Raw genomic sequence first — 20,461 nt, forward strand, 5'->3', positions numbered from 1 at the left:
AAAAGCCTTTTGAATCATACTGTAATATAAGTGTATAATGGGTGTATTTATAATGTGCTCAGTTCAATACACTCAGCGTTTTACTACTGTAGCGTATGGTGGCTAATGTTAGCTAACTTGAGAGTAGCTTATTGTGGCTAATGTTGGGTAACTTTACATGGATATAATCATTAGCTTATGGCTAATGTCAGCTAACTTTTGAGAGACATGGCACGTAGGATGCCTAAAGATGGCTGTAGTTTGTAAAATGTGGGCTTCTTTCTATATTTTGCTTTCCTGCAGTAAAACCTGGGTTACATGTGACAAGCACCAGGGACTTTTTTATGAGCGAAGTTTAAAGCTTTTATTGCCGAGGCTAGCCTTCATGATTGAGCTGATTTGCCGTGATCAGGGGAATTTCTTTTAAACTTTGAAGACATGTAACACAGCATGCAATCTGATCCCTGCAAATAAAAATGCCTGGGGGATATGCAACATGTTACATTTAATATTATTTATTATTATTTGTGTGGTTTTACACTTCTATAATTATGTTTTGGCAGCTAATTTTAAAAACAGCTTTGTTAGCAAATAGTAAAGTGCTGCTCACTTAATGGTAGACCATTCAAAAGACTAAACTTGTGGTTCTGAAGATAAAGAATGGTTTGACATTACACAAGCAGGAAATTGAGCCTCATAAATTTGTGTATAATCCATTACTAATATTTTACTGTAAAACGGTGGTTTTGTAAACCCAGTTATCAAGGCCCACCTGTCCTCCTAGTTCCTGCACACCTGATCCAATTAAACTCTGATGAAAATGTGTCATCTTTAATTAGATCAGGTGTGCAGAATCAGAGCAGGAGCAAAAATAGAAAGGACAGACTGGCCTTGATGATTCAAGAATGAGCTGAGAAACACTGCTTTGAGGCTACCAATCTTCATAACAATAGTTTGTGGTATTTATTAGAATGAAATAATAAACACTTAACACTACTAGGGAAAAACCTACCCCGTGAGACCGTATCACTGTTCAGAAACAGCTCTTGATTCCTTAGATTTCGCAACATGACATTTGCCGTTTTTCTAATCCTTATTGAAATGTGATAGCGGAAGAAATGAATGAACCTTAATGATAATTTTCAGCTTTTGATGTTGTCCCCTACAGTCATTTTGTGTTTGAAGTATGCCAACAATCATATATCGACAAAAACATCTGTATTAGAAGCAGAGAAACAAAATTTACTTGTTCGAATCAGCCACAACTTATGTGTCAATATCTCATGTTGGTTTTGTCAATAATTACCAAGGGAAACCAGTAACTTGAGGAAACATGGTACACAGAAAAGGTAAATTACAACACTGCTGGAATGAATTAAATGTCACAAACTCAAACTAATCAATGACTGTACTGGGATGTAGGGGGGACAACTCACCGTACTGCCTGACATCCACACAGATGGAGTCAGGTGAGGTGATGTTGGCGTCAGGAGACTTCATGGCAGCACAGGTATTCCACATGTTGAAGAAGAGGAAAACGGGTATCGCCGTGAAGCCGAATATGGCGAGGAAGGCCAGAGCCAGGATGTAGGTCAGGAACATGAACTGAGGAGAGGTGAAAAGAAAGGAGATTTTTATTTTGTCTTGAGTTGCATATAGGTTAATATTATTCCTTTAACACCTTCACCCACCACATACACAATACACACCCAGAGTCTGTGTTTGAGCTAATGTTACTGGACATCAGCAGCAATTAGACTAATCAGGCTAGAAAGGACAAACTGTGCCAGAGTTACCCTCAAGGGCTCAAGTGTGTGTATGTGTACACAAGTCATTGCACGTCTTTCTTATGAGTCTGTGTGTGTCCATAAATGTGAGGTAGAGGTGTGTGAATGTGCCTCTGCAGCATTTTCATGATGTCCCTTGTTCTGGCTTCTAAAGCATTATGAATGACTGTTTAGTGTTAATTTTTTTATAAAGCCTGTAAACACTATTTTAAGCAACAACATTATAAAATACACATCAAAGTAATTAAAATCTCATTTTTAATTTGGCGTGTAACTGGGTCAGTGGGTGTGATGATTTGCCGCAGCTGCTTGTAGTTGTTTGTGTGTGTGTGTGTGTGTGTTTGTGTTTGTGTGCGTGTGTTGACATACGAAGGCAGTGATGCAGCGACCACAGGCGGTGGTCTTAAAATCGCTCTGCAGCTCCTTCTTGATGGCGCTGGTGGTGTAAAAGCCCTCAGCCAGCAGGATGATGGCGTAGATGAAGAAGAAAGAGGCGATGCCGTAGATGATGTACTGAAAGATCTGAATCCTGAACACGCACAGAAAATAAAGGACAATGTTAAAAATCAAACCAATTACACAGGGCTTTTAAAGCTGAATGTGGCAAAGTTGCATTTTCAATCTAAATTCAATACACTCAGTGTTTTGTGTTTGTTCTGGTATGAGCAGTAACTGTACAAGGTGCCTAATGTCAGCGACGTATGACCGGTAGCTTATTTTGGCTAATGTTGGCTAACTTTACAGAGATATGACTGGTAGCTTATAGTAGCTGTTAGATAACTTTAGTCAAAATAAAGCAAACATCTTATGGTAAATGGTGGTTAACGTTAGAGAAATATGAACAGTAGCTTATGTTAGCTAACTTAACAGAAAGATTTATAAGATAAAAAGATAATTTATGATTTGTTGAACAGCCGACACTTATGGTCAGTGTCTGCTGTTCAACAAAAGTTACTTAGCGTTTCTTTAACATGACAGTCTCACATTGTGAAGCTTTAAATTATTTAATTGAATAGATCCTTCATCCAGTATGGTTTACAGTAGCTCAAACAGTGTCTCGTTGGGAATCTTCCCTGTGACTGCAGCATCCATTTTGAAATAAATGGTCCAAAAAATATCCTTTTGACAGATGACATGTTGTAAACGCCTCCTTCCATTATTTTATTTTTTCAGAATATCTATACTATTTCTGTAAATGCGCACTTGAGAGACATTTACTAGTTTAAGGCGATTCTGAATCATCATAGAAGATAATGTGGGTGGCTCTTCTCCACAGATTTAATAACTGCAGGGGTAGTAGGCCTACCAAAGCTTTCTACTGAAACCATTAATAGTCTCATCAGTGACTCATCTTTTAAACGTTTATTGAGACATCATCCTCCTTTCAGTCTTTTCGAAAACTTACTGTAAAGCATGTAAGCTGTTATGTGTTTTAGTGCTTTAGTGCTCTATTTCATTGATAAGGAAAGATTGTGCAGTGTCAGATGTCGTCAACTGACCCACAATGAAAACTTACACCATGGCTAGGTTGGCATGGTCGCTTGTGTCCCTTGAGAAGTGGTTCTCCACCATGGTCAGGGTCCCGGTCAGGGCCACGTGGCCGCAGCCGCAGAACAGGGCCACGCCTGAGAAGCAGAGGATGGTGGCCACCAGGGAGGCGTAGGGCACCCCGCCCAGACACTTGATGCAGCACTCGAAGCATCCTGCAAAGGGAGGCAGAGAGAGAAAGCTTAGCTGTAGGAAACTAGAAAAAAATGCTTTAAGGAAGATATGAGAAAGTCAAATTTAAAAGTGCAAACCAAATGTATGATGTAAACCAAGCAGGAGCAGAAACAGAGCAGACTGCTGCAACGTGACACCTCATAAAGTGGCTTGATCGGCTCTGGTGATGACACTCACTTCAACTCATAATGGCCTTCTGTCCACTGCTGTTTAACTATTGCTCATGTCTAGAAACCTGCGTAAATGTTAGTACTGTTTGGGCTGAATCAAGCATGCGTGATCTGTGTTAGCGTCACCCTTGTCTCACTTGGGTCTACAAGAGAAGACAACACTTCTCCCTGTCAGGCATGTCGAGTGGCTAATCATAGCATCTTCTACAGTTAGTGTGCATTCAGTTTGAGCTCAGCTAGGAGTGCTAAATATTATATGTAAGCTGTGCTACATGCTCACATCACACTGCTCCAAAAAACTACTCTACTCTCCCTATTGTCCCAAAGAAACATTTCAAAACCTTTTTTTCTGAGATTGCATGAATAACTTATAACATAAACAAATAACTAGCTATTGCTAGGACATTTAAGTGGCACCGTGTAAGCCTACCTCTAAAATACTTAAGACGCCTTTACTGTTAGGTGGTGTTACTCTTGCAGATGAAAGTAAAAATAAGACATGACATAAGATGTTTTGCCTAATTTATTCTTAGTTTTAGTGAAATAACAAATCCAATGCAAATGTCAGATAAGATGAGAAACTGAAAGAGGCTAAAATTGGCCTGCACACCTTGCACATAGTTTCATGTTTCTCATTTTTCACAACTCCAGAATGATAATGACTGATGGAAATTTATCCTTTGTGCCTGAGCAGTTTCTACAGAATGATGATTATGATAAATTTGTACATTTGTTTTCCATTAACTGTGGCAGCGCGTGAAGCTTCCCAAGTGAGTTTTGAGCTATATGTGATACAGGTACAGGAAACTGCACACAGTCAAGAGTATGAAGAGGAATGGGAAGGAGGGAAGATAACACATTGTATTGAGCACAAGAGTCGCATCTTATATAACACCTGTTTAAAAATAACTCCTCCAGCAAAGCAGGAAGTTACTTTGGAAAAAAAAGAAGACAAAACTGTCTTGTGTGTGCTACTTTGCTGTTTCCATAACAACCTGCTCCAACTGCCAACTCTGAAGCATTTTTATTAAATCTTCAGAGCTTTGCTGAAACTGAACATCTCTATTTGTAAAGCCTTGAATACATTGTTGACCGTGTTCAGGCCAGGTAGTGTATGCTTATGGACAGCTGTTATTGATGAGTTTAAAAGAGCAGATTGATTTCAACCCTACTGAGGGGAAGGAGAATCATCAATATCATCACTGCTGGGGGAAGTCGGTTAGCTCACCACGTTGGTACAGAATTAAATTTCTCAACAATTTAATGGATTGCCATGAACATTTTTAGAGACATTCATGGATATCAGCCGATGAATTCAACCGACTTTGGTGACTTTTTCTAGTTTTTTTTCCTGTAGCATCACCATGAGGTTGACTTTAGTGGTATTTAATGAAATGTCAACTATTGGATGGTTTGCCATGACGTTTGGTACACACATTAATGTTCTCCTCAGATTCCATTGTAATAGGTGCGTTTGACTTCATGTGGGAATGTGATGCTGGACTCAACATAAGGCATTCCAGTTAAAAATATTGTCTGACTTTCACCAGCGCTGCAAAACGTCACAATGTCACATGACATAAAAACCTTGCGCAAACAAGGCGGCTGCAGTTTTCTAAGTCTGGCGACCCCAGTTGCTTTTCTCAGTCTGCACCAAGTTGGAAACTTTTGCCTGATCAGTCATTGTTCTGAGCTCACAGTAAGCTCACCCACTCTGCTGGACGACGGCAGTGTTTTTATACCCCACCCCTGCAGTCACCTGCAGCTCACGTTTGACTATCAAGTTGGTAAAAGTCCTCCGCTGTCATCTCGACAGCGGAGAACTTTGGTCACCCATTAAATTTTTATATGGTACCACCATCTGGTCAAAACTTCACTTCGTCAGTTCGTTGTGTTGGTGCCAATTAGCAAATGTTAGCATGCTAAAATGCTAAATTAAGACAGTAAACATTGTAGACATAATCCTTGCTAAACATCAGCATGTGACTATTGTCACTGTGAGCATGTTAGCATGTTGAAGTTAGCATTTAGGTCAAAGCACCTCTGTGCCTCTTGTTCAGGTGTATATGCAATAAAAGGAAAAGGATTAGGCGATGCTGAATTGGACAGTTTTGCCCAATTTTATAAAATGTACAAAACAAGATAAAAAATAGGACACAACTCTACTGTAAAAGTTTGAAATTATACATTTGTAGACCCAGTCACCAGTTTTTATGATTTAGCATCTTATGATTATTAACAAAAAGCTGGTAATTTACATAAACATTATAATTAATATGGTTTTAATATTTGTAAAGCATATCTGCAAGTCTATGCACTGACAAACTTTTTATCAGACTTAATACAGAACTCTTTTATCCGATAAGAACTGTTTTGTTCTGTTTACTTGTAGTGCCCTCCTTTTGTTGTTAAGGCCAGTTTTTTAGGTTTCTGACCGCACTGCGAGGTCATGTGCCGACACATATAGAAAACACCTCTTCTCCGTGTCTGAGTGAAGCCATACATCTAAGATGACACTGCTCCCCTCCAAAGTGTGCTGCCACTGCTGAAGACGGTGTTGCGTAATCGAGCGGAGGCTCGTTGCATAATAGATCCAAATCCTATTAATGTTAATGAAAGAAGCGGGCTGATGGAGAGGTGGAGCTGATAAGGCTAGATGGCTCTAAAATCCTGAGCCGAGAAACAGGCCAGGCCTCGAGGGGGGCAGCAATGGTCGATACAATGATGACTGGGAGGCTGTTTAAAAGCTGCTCTGCTCTGACACTCCATCCTGCTATAAAAGGTCAATCTCAACAGGTAATTTAGACTGTTAGTCTTCCTGTCCTCTTTTTTAATTTAGAGAAGATAATAAAACCTGCCACTGAGAAGTAATAATCCTGCTTTTTCAAATGCAAATCAAGAATTTCCAGGTGACGTTATCTTGACATTCATGGACTTGGACTATAACTCCTTTCACATTGGGGAAAGGAGCCTCTTAGCTTAGATTTAGCTAATTTGTTTTAAGAAAAAAATTAACTTGAATTTCAGAAACATTCCAACAGTGAATGAATGGTTTTTAAGGCTCATATTATTTCTGCTGTTAACTCTTCTCCCTGGCCCCATGCTGCTTCATGGATGAAATAACAGGTTTCTTTTAAATATTGAACACTCCCCTCATCTGCTTCGCCTGTGGCTATGACTTTTTATCAGCCTCCGTTTTAAAGTGTGCTAATGGGCAACAGACAGACCGAAGTGGTCAGCTCCAGCAAGCCCTAATGGAAATCAATGGACTATTCATTAGAGTAAAATTTAGGTGACACACCGAGGCCGGCCCATCTCTCTCGTTTCACAGCTCGCTGCATCTTGCTACCTCTGCCTTCTTCTCTGCTTGAAATATGATTGCATGCCCACTCTGTACTTACAATAAGCCAGCTGGAGTTAACCGCTTAGACAATATGTTATGCTCCTGTTACGATGCTGTATCATATATCATCTCAACAAACTCAGACCAAGGACGATGTATCAGGTTGTGGGAGCGTTTTTCAGGCGGTCTGTGAAGGCACATGAACACCAGCTAGTCAATATGAAAGAACAAAAGATTTGGGGATTTCTGTTAATTCTGTCAAGCGACAGAACAGCAAATAATTTGACAGACAAGAGCTGCAATTAAGGATTAACATCCCCTGCTGTGAAAGCTTGTTCTCCTTCCAAAAACACTATTGCGGCCTGTAGTACAAAACTAGAAAATGTTCCCCAGCTTAAATTAGGATTTCAATTTGCGGCTGAGAGTGACAGTTGTCATAATGATAATAGATGCCTGCTCTTTTTTTTTTTTTTTCCACAGCCAAAGACAAAATGGAGGGATGAGAGGAGGAGATGAAGTAAAACTGAGAAGGAACGAGCGAGGAGTTCAAGATAGAAAAAGGAAAGCAGAGGTGAATGGAGAGATCGAGCAAGGGATCAATAGAAGGCGTGCAGAGGGACAAAGGTAAGAAAGAAAGAAAGCGAAAAGCAGTTCTTGGCCCCAGGGCCGGCAAATAGCAGTTGCCATAGCAACATGTTACCCACGACCCAGTTCAGCAGGAGTGTAGTCATTCGCAGCCGCTTCACACACAAACACACATCGAAGTATAGAGTGATGTAACCTCAATAAAAACCTAAAGATTGGTGCTAATTGGTGACAAAGGTCTGGTATTTGAAATAACAAACACAGTGCAGGATGTGAGAGCAGCTAAAGTGATGATAAGAAAAATGGAAGGAGGAAGATGCAAAGTATCTCTATCCATATTCCGCTGGTTAGGTTTTGGGAAGTGGGTCAAACAGATATTGTGTTGTTTGACATGCAAATAGAGCTAAAAAAGGGCGAGAGAAGAAGATTGTCTTATATTTTTGGACTTCAAAGAATTCATGACACAACGGAAAGTGATGCAGTCCATTGATGCACAAAAACAACATCATCCAGCTGGATTTCTGTGCTGTCATTTGTAAAACTGGAAGGAAAGTAAAGATTTGCTACCTCCCGGATCCCCAGCATCTCCTGATTAAGCCCTAGGATCATAAACACAGATAATTCCATTGTCAGTGTATCTATACAGCACCATACTGTTTTTGCTGTGGTAGATATAGCTAGCCCTAGTTTTACTGAGGTGAATATCTGGCTCTTTAGGGGTTTATCTGAACTCTTGTGCTGGGAACACAATGCTGATGAGAGTGACAACAAGAACAGTTGTAGTTTAACAGGCTGTTAAACCAAAACTATTGAGCTGAAAGACATAAAAAAAGCTCAGTAAAGCTGAGTGGAACTGCAGAGTCTGGTGATAGTTCATCATAAGAGTGACCTCTTAGACTACGTTCAGACTGCCAAAGTGACCCAAATCAGATTTTTTGCTCATATGTGACTCAGATCTGATCATTTTATGACAGTGTCAAGTCACATGGAATCTGATCGGATCTTTTTAAATGCAACCTCAGTCTGGACACTCAGGTTGGAATTGATTCGACTTTGACGTCACTCTAGAGAAGCTGTTCCCCTGCCAGACGGAGCCGCGGTGAACGAAAAAGCTGCACAAAAGCCATTATTTTACATATGGTTCTCTTCCTCCTCTGCCTTGCTATCATCTGCTCACAAATGCCCTTTCTTACATCTGAAATCTGAAAAAATGTGAGCTCTTTTCTGAGTTATGTGCATGCTATTTGTCCGAGCAGAAACAGTGAGTAGAGAGAGAGAGAGAGGTTCGGTGAGGGAGTGAGAGATAGTGAGTTGGGCAGTTGCGTTGTCCAGCGCCAGAAACTGTAATTAAAAGAACATAAAGTTGTGAACACTTGTCATAATTCAGGAGAAATGTGACCCATGAGAGAACAATAAAAAATGGGAGTCTCCGTGAGCTAACCGGAGCTAACCTCTGTTGCTCCTTGTTTACCTCTGTAGCGTAAGACAGCGTGCTGTGTGATGTCGTGTTATTCTTCTGCGCATGCGGGTCACTTTCAGGCTGTGGACAGTTCACACTGGAGTCTGATATGGGCCACATTTAAACAACAATGTGAAAAAAATAAAGAGCAGATCTGGGAAAAAAATGGGAATTGAGCATTAAGGTCTGCAGTCTGAATGTAGCCTTATTTATTTCATCCACTGTTAATATACAAATATTGATTATAGCAGCTTTAAGTTCAGGTTACAGAGACACACATGCTTTTTCAGTTTAAATCTTTCTACTCTACTTGATACATTTCCAAAGTGATTATGCAGTCGCAGTGACATTATGTAACATTACACAACAGCAGGCAGTTAATGATTTATCAGAAGCTGTGCAGCACAAAGTATGAAGAAAAATAAAGTCTTTGTGCAATATAACTTGTCCAGGGTCCGCTCATTTTTATTCACCGTTTTTACTGGTTTTCTGTAAAAAGAAGCAGTGTATGTCATCTCAAAAATTTCTTTGACATCTTCCAAGTCTTCTTATTGGATACGACAACGTTTCAGGCTCTTTGATTGGATGAACGAGTCACGGCAAGGAGTAGACATGGTTGGAGACAGAACTTGTCACCGATTGCTGACATCCTTTGTGATTATGCTCCGCTGCCTGTCAATCACTTGACACCCACGACACGAAATGAAGAGTGTTCACAGTGAATTAATCCCTCGCCTTAAAACTTCACTGTCGCATTGTCACTTGGTTTGAATTTATAGAGTTTGCATTTTTAAAATAATTTTCAGAACCTATGCAAAGCATGCAATACATAATAATAATAATAATAATAATAATAATTACAAACTGGTAAACTCTCTCTTTTAGTAGCAGCTTTCATTTGTCATCTGTAAATAAATACTGCCTGGATTTATGTGCTGTATTCCTCTGACAACAATCATTTCTTTGCTACCATGCCTATAAAGCAGATTTGAATATAAACTGAGAGTAGAGGAAAGAGAGAAGATTACATTGATGTCCTGATAGTTAATAATAATTTGCTGTACAACCCAGTGGCACAGTATGATTATCGCCAACTGTTTGTACGCACAGTGCATCTGCCAGGAATAACAGCATTAATAAAGCTTTGTGAATATTTCAGCAGCCGGTCTGGTCCCTGCCTGCGGCTGTATTCCAATTTAGAAGTGCTGTATTCATTATGGGGCAATTTCCTCACAGTGCATTATGGGTAGATTCCCACAAGAGTTGAGGAGGACCACGGAAAGAGAGAGAAAGAGAGGTGGGGTGTGGGAAAGTAAAGGAGAAGGGGGATGGATGGCTGTGTCTCCCCTGGATGAGATGAAAAAGAAGCCCCATCTGTTTGATGGCAGCAGACTTCAGCCACAATAACACACACACAAACTCGTAATCTTATAACTTCAGCTTGGGAGATTTCCGCTTTCCACTTGAGTTGAAGGATAAAATGCTTCTCTGAGCTTTTATGGAACCCTTTTAAACACCATGAGAGAACATCAAAACCGCATCGTCATGAAGTTACAAACAAAGCTGTTTTTCCTTAAAGGATAATTCCACTTTTTTACCACTTGGGTCTTGTTTTTGGAGTTTTTCTCATTGTTTATATCAGTAGTAATTGCTTAAATCTGGGAACAGAATGATATTGCCGCAACAATGTCCAACAGGGAGAGAAACACGAACAGTTAAATGATCATATTGTCTAAACCAATAGTGAGCAAACTCAAAATGTTGATAATAATCCCTCTTTGCACAAAGGTGGCAAAGCAACTAATGATTTTCATGATCAATTAATCTGCCAGTTACTTTTTCAGATAAAGTGTTTTGTAAAAATTGCCCAAAGTGATGTCTTTAAATTTCCTATTTCGCCAGACTGACACCTTCCAAACAGGTGGTTTATTGAAAGCAGCACATTAGCAGAGTAGCCACTTCAGTCCCCCATCAGTATCTACATGTGATGCATTCAGGAAGGTCATACACATTTTGGCAGTGTTCAGAGCCCAATACACAATCATTATTGTTACACGCGTAATACAAAAGAAAATAAATAAATAAAAAACACAGACGTACGTTAGCTGCATGTGAGTGAAAGACTAAAAATGTGGCAGAAACTCCTCCTGTGTAAAGAAGCGTCCACAGTCCAAAATATAGAGAAAATAAACATACTTTCTTACTCTCTCCAACTGTGATGGATGTTTAAGGTAATCATTTTACCGCTTTCATTTTGTCTTAATATTTTGCCTAACCTGGGGGATTTGTTTCTGGACTGCTGTTTTTTCAATCACCAGCAATCAACTTAGTGATGTTATTATTACAGATAGGAGCGAAAGGAAGACCCAAGTTGTAATAAACTGGAATTCTTATCCAAAAGCTAGTAGTTTATTGGCACAAAGTATTTGTGTGAAGATATAACTTTTCATTTGCTGTTCAAATAATCTCAACCTCTTTTATACCTCCTGCCTCATCTCAACGCACATTCATCTGATAACCAACACATTATCAAAGCAAATATTTTCAGTAATCGGCTTATTTGCCACAATCAAGAGGACACAATATGCTCTGAGCCAGGTAAGAGGATGACGCCAGCGGCCATCCCCATTCCCAACCAGAGACGTTTTTTCTTTTTTTCCACGGTACGTAACTGACCCTAATCTTCTCTGTTTGTGAGAAACGCTTGGCTGAATATGCAACATTATGAGTGCCACAAGGTCAGCATCTAGCCGGGTGTAATTGAGCATGATGGACTGTATGACCCTGAGACTCTGTTCTCGGTGCTCTGCTGTGTGATCAGTACTTCTATCCTGCTGCATGTTGGTTCCCTCCATCTCTCCCTCTCCTAAACTCTGACAGATGTCCCAAGACACACACCGAACACAACCACCTATACTGACATGTGCAAAAAATACAGAAACCCATACACAGATGCATACACACAAGAGTAGATACTCCCAGATGCAGAGAAACACAAACTGTTCATCTGGTGCAAATTACAATCAGCTTGTTTGTATCTGCATCTGACCCACCGTGTTTAGCACTGACACTTCCAACATGTGCATGCCAAAAACAAAAATTGCAAGCAAGTCAATATTAGAAAACACAGGAACAAATCAGTAAAGCATCACATGCAAGCACCCCAGAGAAAATGTAACTTCATATATAACTGCATTATGCTCACACATTCTTAAACATCAAATAATCTGCTCTCTGGGTGAGTTAAGATGCTTTTGCTTACTTTTTTGTCTCTTGGTGAGTGAATTGAGCTGCAGGTGGAGTGCCTTCACGCTCGCAAGCTGCGTGGGAGGGAGAGTACAGTGTAACATACTACACATATTGACCTGATGTTCCCCTGTCATGGTCTACCAGGGTCAACAACATAGATAGCAGACTGCAAGGCTGTGATGGGCCACCGGGTATTTCTTACTGTATGTCAAAATTACAAGGTACTAAGTCCAAACTATGAGATAGTAACTTATCATAAGCATTTTCATTTATTTTCTTTTCATCCTTTTTGTCTTTTTTTGGTGGGAATTAGTTTCCATAAATGAAATGAGGTGCTCAAGTTATCAAGAAAGCTTAGAAATCCTGGTTTATCTTCAGGCAGTGTCATCTTTTTGAGTGTATTATCACACAATTTGATGCAAGAAAGCCACATTTGTGTCCTTTAGGGATATTTTGTGTAATGAAGCAAGTACAATTAAAAGCAGAACATTAAGCATGTTTATTCAAAAGTGCCTGGCTGTAGGGTGCATTGACTAGACCTAAACAGATATGGCAGATAATCCACTGACCGCCTACACTGTGTGAAAACTATCTTAACATCTCTCTCTTGTTTCTAATCTTCTCCATTTCAGAAGCAGGATCACCTGTCCTGAGCTGCAGTCTGCCGGCCCAGTGGAGCAGAGGGAGCGCTATTAGTTTGAGACTTGTTGCACCAAAATTTAAAATGGCCCCTCTGGCCAGAAGTGCTGTGCCATTGAACTGAATGGCTCAGCGGTTACGCAACCAACTTGGCTAATGTCAATTTCCCTCACATGTCAAAGAAGTCGGTGGCCCTCTCCTGGCCCCTTCGCCTTCACTCAACCCTCCTCCCCCCTGATGTGATTATGGAGATTCACTTTCCAGCAGCCTCAGGGTGAACACTGTGTGTGTGAGAGTGTGTGTGTGTAGGTGTGTGTGTGGTTGGCACAAGCGCCTAACTGAGCATGTTACTGCAGTCTCATTTATTGTAACACAGATACACTTCATTTGACTTAACATAGTTTGGTCTTTATTCTGATTATTCGACAAATATTAAGGAAATAATGAATATGACAAAAGAAACCAATATCTTGGAGTTCACACTGAATGTATATAATTTACCAAAGCTGAAACACACAGTAGATTGAAACTGAGACACAGAATGAGCTAGTCATCATACAGGCCCATTCATTTATCGATATGGCTAATGATGACGAGTGCTAATCAGCATCAGGCACTTTATGGGCTATGGATGAGAGGAGCAGATTGGGCATCAGTGGGCGATGGAAGAAGGCCAGCGGAGGTTGGCATCACTCAGGAACAAGGCATGCTGCGTCAACCTGCCACTTGCTGCTATTCATATACTCACTGCAGACTGGGGTTCAAACATAGATGCAGTTTTGGAGGATGATGCATTCAGATTTTCTGACAACTTGTGCATTTGCATCCAAATTATTGTAATCTGTTTCTCAATTAATCAACTCATTTAGGCTGTAAAACATGAAATAGTGAAAAATTTCCTGAAAAGCCCGAAGTGACGTCCTCAAATGTCTTGTTTTGTCATACCAACAGTCCAAAAAAGTTATTCAATGTACAATGACATAAAATATAGAAAAGCAGCAAATCATCTGAAGCCGAAAATGCTGAGACATTCAATTTTGCTTTAGTGACTAAACTATATGTAACTTTGAAAGAATAACAAATTCATTCCAGATGAAAAGTTTAATTATAAGCAATAAAACACTCCTTACTCAGTTCACTACACTCAGGGTTTGTGCTGCTACAGCTTGTTGTTGACCAGTAGTTTAGGTGGCTATTAGTACACTTTATATATGGTGGCTAATGTTAGCCATTGTTAGCAAACTTTATATGGTGGCTAATGTTTGTTAATGTTATCAATCTTCAGGTATGGTGGCTACTGTTTAATTAATAATGTTAGCTAACTTAAGATATGGTGGCTAATGTTTTCTAATGTCAGCAAACTTTATGGTGGCTACTGTTTAAAATGTTTTGCAAACTTTAGATCTGGTGGTTGCTGTTCAATTAATAATGTTAGCAAACTTTAGAAATAGTAGTTACTTTTAATATATGGTGGCTAATGTTAGTTAATTTTAGCAAACGTTAGATTGCTGTTACTGACATTACTGTTCCAGTTTACTTACTTTATGACTCTTCTCTGATTATTACTATTGTTACACAATATTTTAGCATTTAGAATTTTATGTAATTGTGACCAGGGACCCCCAGCCAGGAAAAGTAACTTAAATTCCCTTAAAATGACAAATCAACAATTTCTTTAAATTAAGTTTCAATTAAAGCTCTGATTCTTTCATATTAACATTTAAACATGTTTTGATTTATTTTTCTTTTATATTGATTTATATGTTGTTAGTGGAAATACTTTTAGTTTAGTTTAACCTTCATCTCAAGTTTTTTAAGTGGGTAACACATAGTTCTAAATACCATTTAAAAAAAATCATGTAATAGCCTATAGGCCTAAACTAAATAAACAGTTGCTTTTTAGGATAATAAACAAAAATGCTATTTTTGCCCCCAACTGCATTCATGCAGAAAAAAATGGCAACAAAACAAATCCATACTAAATACTGCTTGTTTTGTTGAAAATGCAAGCAGGGAAAGGACATTTATAAATATATATAAATGCGACCGCAGAGTGGGGACTGAGAGGGCTGAGTAAGAACACAATGGTATACCACACGGTCTCAACCACACTTCTGCAAAAATAGAGCTTTTTCTTAAGTACAAGACACAGACATTCCCCTGAAGCATTCTTGGTCATTGACACGTAAACAAACACAAACGCACACACACCGACCCTGACACACATACACACACACATATCCAGATGGAGGCTGACAGCATGCTTTGGGCAAATGGCTTCAAATGAGGAACACATGAGCCTCTCCCTGTGTGACGGCTTTCACATGCTCCCACAACCTCACACACCTCCGGGGTGAGAGGAGAATAGGCGAATAGGTGACGGATGTGTGAGCATGAGTGTGTGTGTGGGAGAGAGAGATATGCAGGAGAATCAGGACAAGATGGAGAGTAGAAGAGAGAAGAAGACTTTTAGAAGAGAGGAAATTAAAAAAGAGGATTGTGGCAGTTTATTTCCAACAAAACAATTAAAGACAGTTTTCAGGGCATGCAAGGACAGAATCATGAGTGTAATAAATGTTTAAAGAGGAGTATAAGACATCCTTTCAGATTTGGCGGTTTGGATTCCTCGCATGCCAACTGAAAGCACTGCAAAACTCATCGGATTCAACCTGAAGAGTCACCCTGACACAGACTCTACTCCCAAATATGTCCCGTCATATTGTTGTTTTTGCCTGGGATTAAATATGTAATTGTAACAGCCAGAAAAAGACAATGTACTATTGAGGCCTGTGACTAAGTATCTTAAAGTCCTCACAATCTGAAAAACATTTGCAGAAAACAAGAGTGCACATTTTAAAAGTGAATGTGTAATACGTTGTGGTACATTTTAAATTGGCAGCTCCAATTTGTTTGGTGCTCATTGAAATACTAATTTAGGTAATTGACGCCAGCGCTCCAACTGGGATTCACACATGGGTTTAATCAGGTGAAGTCTATACATGGTGATTCTTTTTTGAGGGAGGAGCATCAATCCCTTTTCTTCCCATGATATAGTCATTGAAAAAAAAATACCATTAAGAGATAAAACTGAAGAGAGAGTTTCAGCACCAGAGGTGGTTATATGTAACAAAGTCAAGTAGGAGATGGATGCCAATAACAGCAAGTCTATGCATCACAGTGTATGTGGGCGTGTGTGAAAGAAAAGCAGCAGAAGAATGATAGTTCCAGCTGGAAATGTCCAAATCAGCTACTATTACAGTCACTTGTAACATTTGTTGGTCCTGGATTGACATGCAGGTTGTAAGTCTGGCATGGCTCTTTGCATGGCTCAGAAAAAGCCATGTGGTTTAAAAAATCACAACAGATCAAAAATAAAATCAAAATATGTACTTTTCTTGTGCTCATCAGCATCAACCAAACCAAACTGTTATCAATTAATTTTTGAATGGAATTTTACCTATTTTGTACCCTGAAGTTAGTACACACATACAAGAGGTGAATAATGACTGACTAATAATAACTCTCACTACCCTAACACTAAACAGTGTGAAGAAGATGCTCCCTGGGTTTTGTGTGTGTGCCAGCAGTTATTTGCTTGGGCCTGCAAAGGACTTTACAAGACATAACGACACTGAACATGTTCATTCAAAAAAGGAGCTGGAAGTCCTCACATGCCTTTGCAACAGCAAGAATGATCCATAAAGTATTAAAATGTTATATTTGACATGAAACAAATTATGCTTGATCTACTGTAAGGTCAAGAGAGCAGGGAAGGTAACCTGTCCAATATTTTTCAGCAACACAAACGTCAGCTGTCAGCTCTTCTCCTGTCATCTGATCATGAAACAGGGGTCGGACTTTAGATTCAAGGTTTCAACCTGGGCTCAGCTGGACTGTGTTGCTGGTGCTTTTTCCCCCTCTCAAATGACGCCTGTTATGTGGTACAAAATTGCCAAATTGATATCAGAAGAGGTATCAGAGGTTTTGGTCAGTTTATGATTATTTTCACTATGAGCTAATTTTTTGTTCAATAAAATAAGTATTCAATATATTCACATTTGGCATTCATGCTTTTAAAAAAATACTTTAACGATTGCCTATAAGCCGTTATGTCTTATTGTGGGCGAGTTCAAAGTCTAGATTGTTTCATTTGAAGGATTTTCAGAGGCCCAAGGAGGTAAAGGTATTTCAAAAGACAAGCAAAAACTTGTGTGATAGAAATCTGTTTTATCCTATTTCTTACACATTTAATCGTCTTGCAACTTACAACTCCTCAGATATGGACTGTTCTGCTGAATTGTCTCCTAGCACATCCACCATCTGTGGCTGACTTCTTAGAAAAGGCAACAAACGGTCTGACCCGCTTTTAGTGTTTCAGTCACTCATTTGTGAGAAGGCGATTAAGCTAGCCCCACCTAAATTTGGCGTGCGCGCGTATTCAAGCCTTTATGGTAAATCCACTGAAAGGGATCAGAGCGAGCTGACCAGCAGGTTAGTGACTTTATCCTGTCAGTTTCTCACTTTACAAAGACAAGTGTTGCAGTAGGAAAGTCCTACCTGAAGTCTTCATGTTACGCGATAAGAGAACCACATACAACATTATTTATCAAATTGGGTCAGACTTGATGAGTTTGGCACGAGGATACATGTGTGACAATGTCCTGTATTCAAAATAAGGTGTCTATAAAGTATGGAAATAAGATTAATTGGATAATATTCACAGTGTCCATGTGTCCATTAAAAGTAAATGGACACATGTAATTTACTTTACCGGACCCTCTCGGGCCTCAGACCCACCCACCATAGTCTCTCCAAATCCAGTGGGAAACACTGAGTATAAAGCACATTTTGACTATTTAATTTATGCAGTGATAAAAATTTTTTTTATTAAATTATATTTGGGAAAGTTTTTCATTATATTCGGTTTCGGCTTTGGCCAAGAATTTTCATTTAGGTGCATCCCTAATCTAAATGTGTATATATAAATAAATACTAACTCCAGCACTGTCAAGGTTTCCGTACATGTAAGGAGCAAACTGCACAGCACACTGTCAAGTGGGAAAAAACAAACAAAAGAAACGACCAAACCACTGATTCATATTCCCTTTCCTTTATGACAGCTACTTTTAATCCTCTCAATCTCAACCAATCACTGCCAAAATGTAAACGTGGTATGAAGAAATGCAGAAAACGATGGGTTTATGCTATTTTAGAGTCATACTGGTTAACAGTGGGAAGTAGTGGCTGCTAAGCTTGATCATGTAATGCAGTTACATGACTTTTTGGGAAATACACTTATTTGCTTCCTGAGACTTAGATGAGAAGATTGATATCACTCATAGCTGCACATTAAATATAAAGCTACAGGCAGCAGACGTTTAGTTAGCATAAAGGCTGAAAACAGGGGGAAACAGCTAGCCTGTCCTCTGTCCAAAGGTAAAGCCACCTGTAAGCACCTCTAAAGGTCAATAATTAACAAGCACCTCTAAAGTTCAATAATTAACAGTTTATCTTGCCTGTTTAATCCATACAAAAACTTATGTGCAATAACAATAATTCGCTATTTCTTGGATGTGTCCAGTAACATCCTGGAGTTTCTGCTGGTTGAATGGTAATTGGCCCCAATCTCCTCATTGATCACCTTTACTTGATTTCCAGCCACACATCCTTTTAATTCTGTCAACGTTTCATCTGAAAACACCTTGCATTAACTCTGTCTAGCTCAGAATCTTCATATCCGACCCTGCTCTGGCCAAACATCACAGATTTTACCGGGAAAAAAAGAAACTTGAAAGACAGATTGAGAGGAACTCTCTTTGTGCTTCAGAGGTTGCGCCAAGCTCTGCCCTTCCATGCAGAAAATTCAACAAAACCTGCACCCCTCTAGACGACGATGATGTAATCTCTTACGGTTCTCATCTAAACATCACAACCAAAGTCGGCGGGCTACTGACGCGTTATGTAAGAGTGACACACACACACACACACACACACACACACACACACACACAAAAATGGAGGGAAGAAAGGTGACAGACCAACAGACCAATCATTTACAACAAAGGGGAGGACAGACAGACGCAGTAAGAGTGACTTAAAATGCACTCATGGGCACTTTTAAACCCTCAAAGCCGCTTTAGGGAGCCACATTAAAGGTAAAAACAAAACCTTTCCTGTGGGAGGTGCTTGCTTTGTCTAATCAAACTGTCTTACTAATGGAATCAGATATAATTGTACCTCAGAGAGCGTAGCTGACATCTCGTTATCCCAGTCCTGAGCACAGTGTACCTCTGCAGACATACAGATTAGAGATTATAGGACGCAATCAAGCAAAAAGATCAATCCATACCCACAGACGCCACCACCACCCCGTCCCTCGGATTATAAACCCTCCCTGTGTTCTGTGTTCATTTTCCAGTTTGTAATTACTCTAAGCTCAATGCCACGCAGAGACACTGTGCAGAGACACAGTAGTGGTGCAATCAAGAACATTAACTGTTTACCATAATTAAAATATCTAATTTAGTCACAGCTAATCAACATGCTCTTTACATCAAAACTGTGAACGTAGTACCTGATGCTAATGCATCCTGTGAAGACAAATTACTCTATATAAATCATACTTGTGTATATCAAAGGGGCTCAGGTCCCATTTCTTTATAATATTTATGACATGGTAAAGAAAAGATTTAGCTAATAAATAATTGTGGCTTAAAGAAACAAAATATAACGTAATAGCTAGCTGTATCCCTTTTCTCTAGTCTTTATGCTACGCTAAGCTAACCATCTCTTGGTTCTAGCTTCATTTTGAACAGACAGGTGTGTGAACAGTATCAATCTTCTCATCTAACTCTCGTCAAACTATTCCTATTCAATGTTGCCTGATTCAGGAATTTTGAGGGTCTAAAAAAATGAAAAAGTTTGTTTTTTAACACATAGATCAAAGGGATCATAAGGATCCCTTAAATTTGTTTTTTTTAAGAATTATAACCAGGCTAATATAATGAGCAAGATATTTTTAGTTGAAAAATTAATAGCTTTTTTGATGGAAAACATGACTCAAACACATTTTAGTCATTTTTCTACTGCAATCTCTTGTTACTTACTGGCCAACGCATATGCTGATGCAGAGATTTATGCGATTTGCATATAATGGCCCATGTATGGGGATGGACCATTTACCAGTCTGGCACTAAAATACAATCCTTAGCTTACAGATCAGCATCGATAGCTTACATAACTGAATTGGATTGAATTGGCCACAGTAGAGGAGGAGACTCAAGTCAAAGTTTTGTATCAAATATACTGAAATGGACCTATTTTGTTAGATATAAACCTAGACATATGTCTTGACTTGATTTTTCCACCTTTACATACTCAGTACTAAAGACAAAGAGTCTTTAAAACTTAGCATGACTTGTCAGATGAAAAGTTCAGATGTCACAGTAAATACAAGATGATTCTCTACTGCATCATTTTATACAAAGTGTTTGATTGTCACATCATGCATCTGAGAGTAATAATTTTG

General features: G+C 39.2%; 1 protein-coding gene and 1 long non-coding RNA gene across 3 annotated transcripts in view; one reads left to right on the plus strand and one right to left on the minus strand.

Moving 5' to 3' along the window:
• LOC123976281 (neuronal membrane glycoprotein M6-b-like) overlaps positions 1-20,461 on the minus strand; it is a 54,412-nt gene that overhangs the window by 5,437 nt on the left and 28,514 nt on the right. For both annotated transcript variants that reach the window (XM_046058302.1, XM_046058293.1), the window contains exons 2-4: positions 3,283-3,469; positions 2,136-2,295; positions 1,416-1,584 (exon numbers count right to left, since the gene is read on the minus strand). In XM_046058302.1, the coding sequence (XP_045914258.1) occupies positions 1,416-1,584; positions 2,136-2,295; positions 3,283-3,469 (516 nt within the window). The remainder of the gene's footprint in view (positions 1-1,415; positions 1,585-2,135; positions 2,296-3,282; positions 3,470-20,461) is intronic.
• On the plus strand, positions 4,673-15,836 carry LOC123976301. Its single transcript, XR_006826318.1, has 3 exons — positions 4,673-4,765; positions 7,482-7,625; positions 12,927-15,836. It is a non-coding gene; the product is annotated as an uncharacterized LOC123976301 (long non-coding RNA).

Source organism: Micropterus dolomieu, linkage group LG01, assembly GCF_021292245.1.
Source record: "Micropterus dolomieu isolate WLL.071019.BEF.003 ecotype Adirondacks linkage group LG01, ASM2129224v1, whole genome shotgun sequence".
Classification (NCBI taxonomy): Eukaryota; Metazoa; Chordata; class Actinopteri; order Centrarchiformes; family Centrarchidae; genus Micropterus; species Micropterus dolomieu.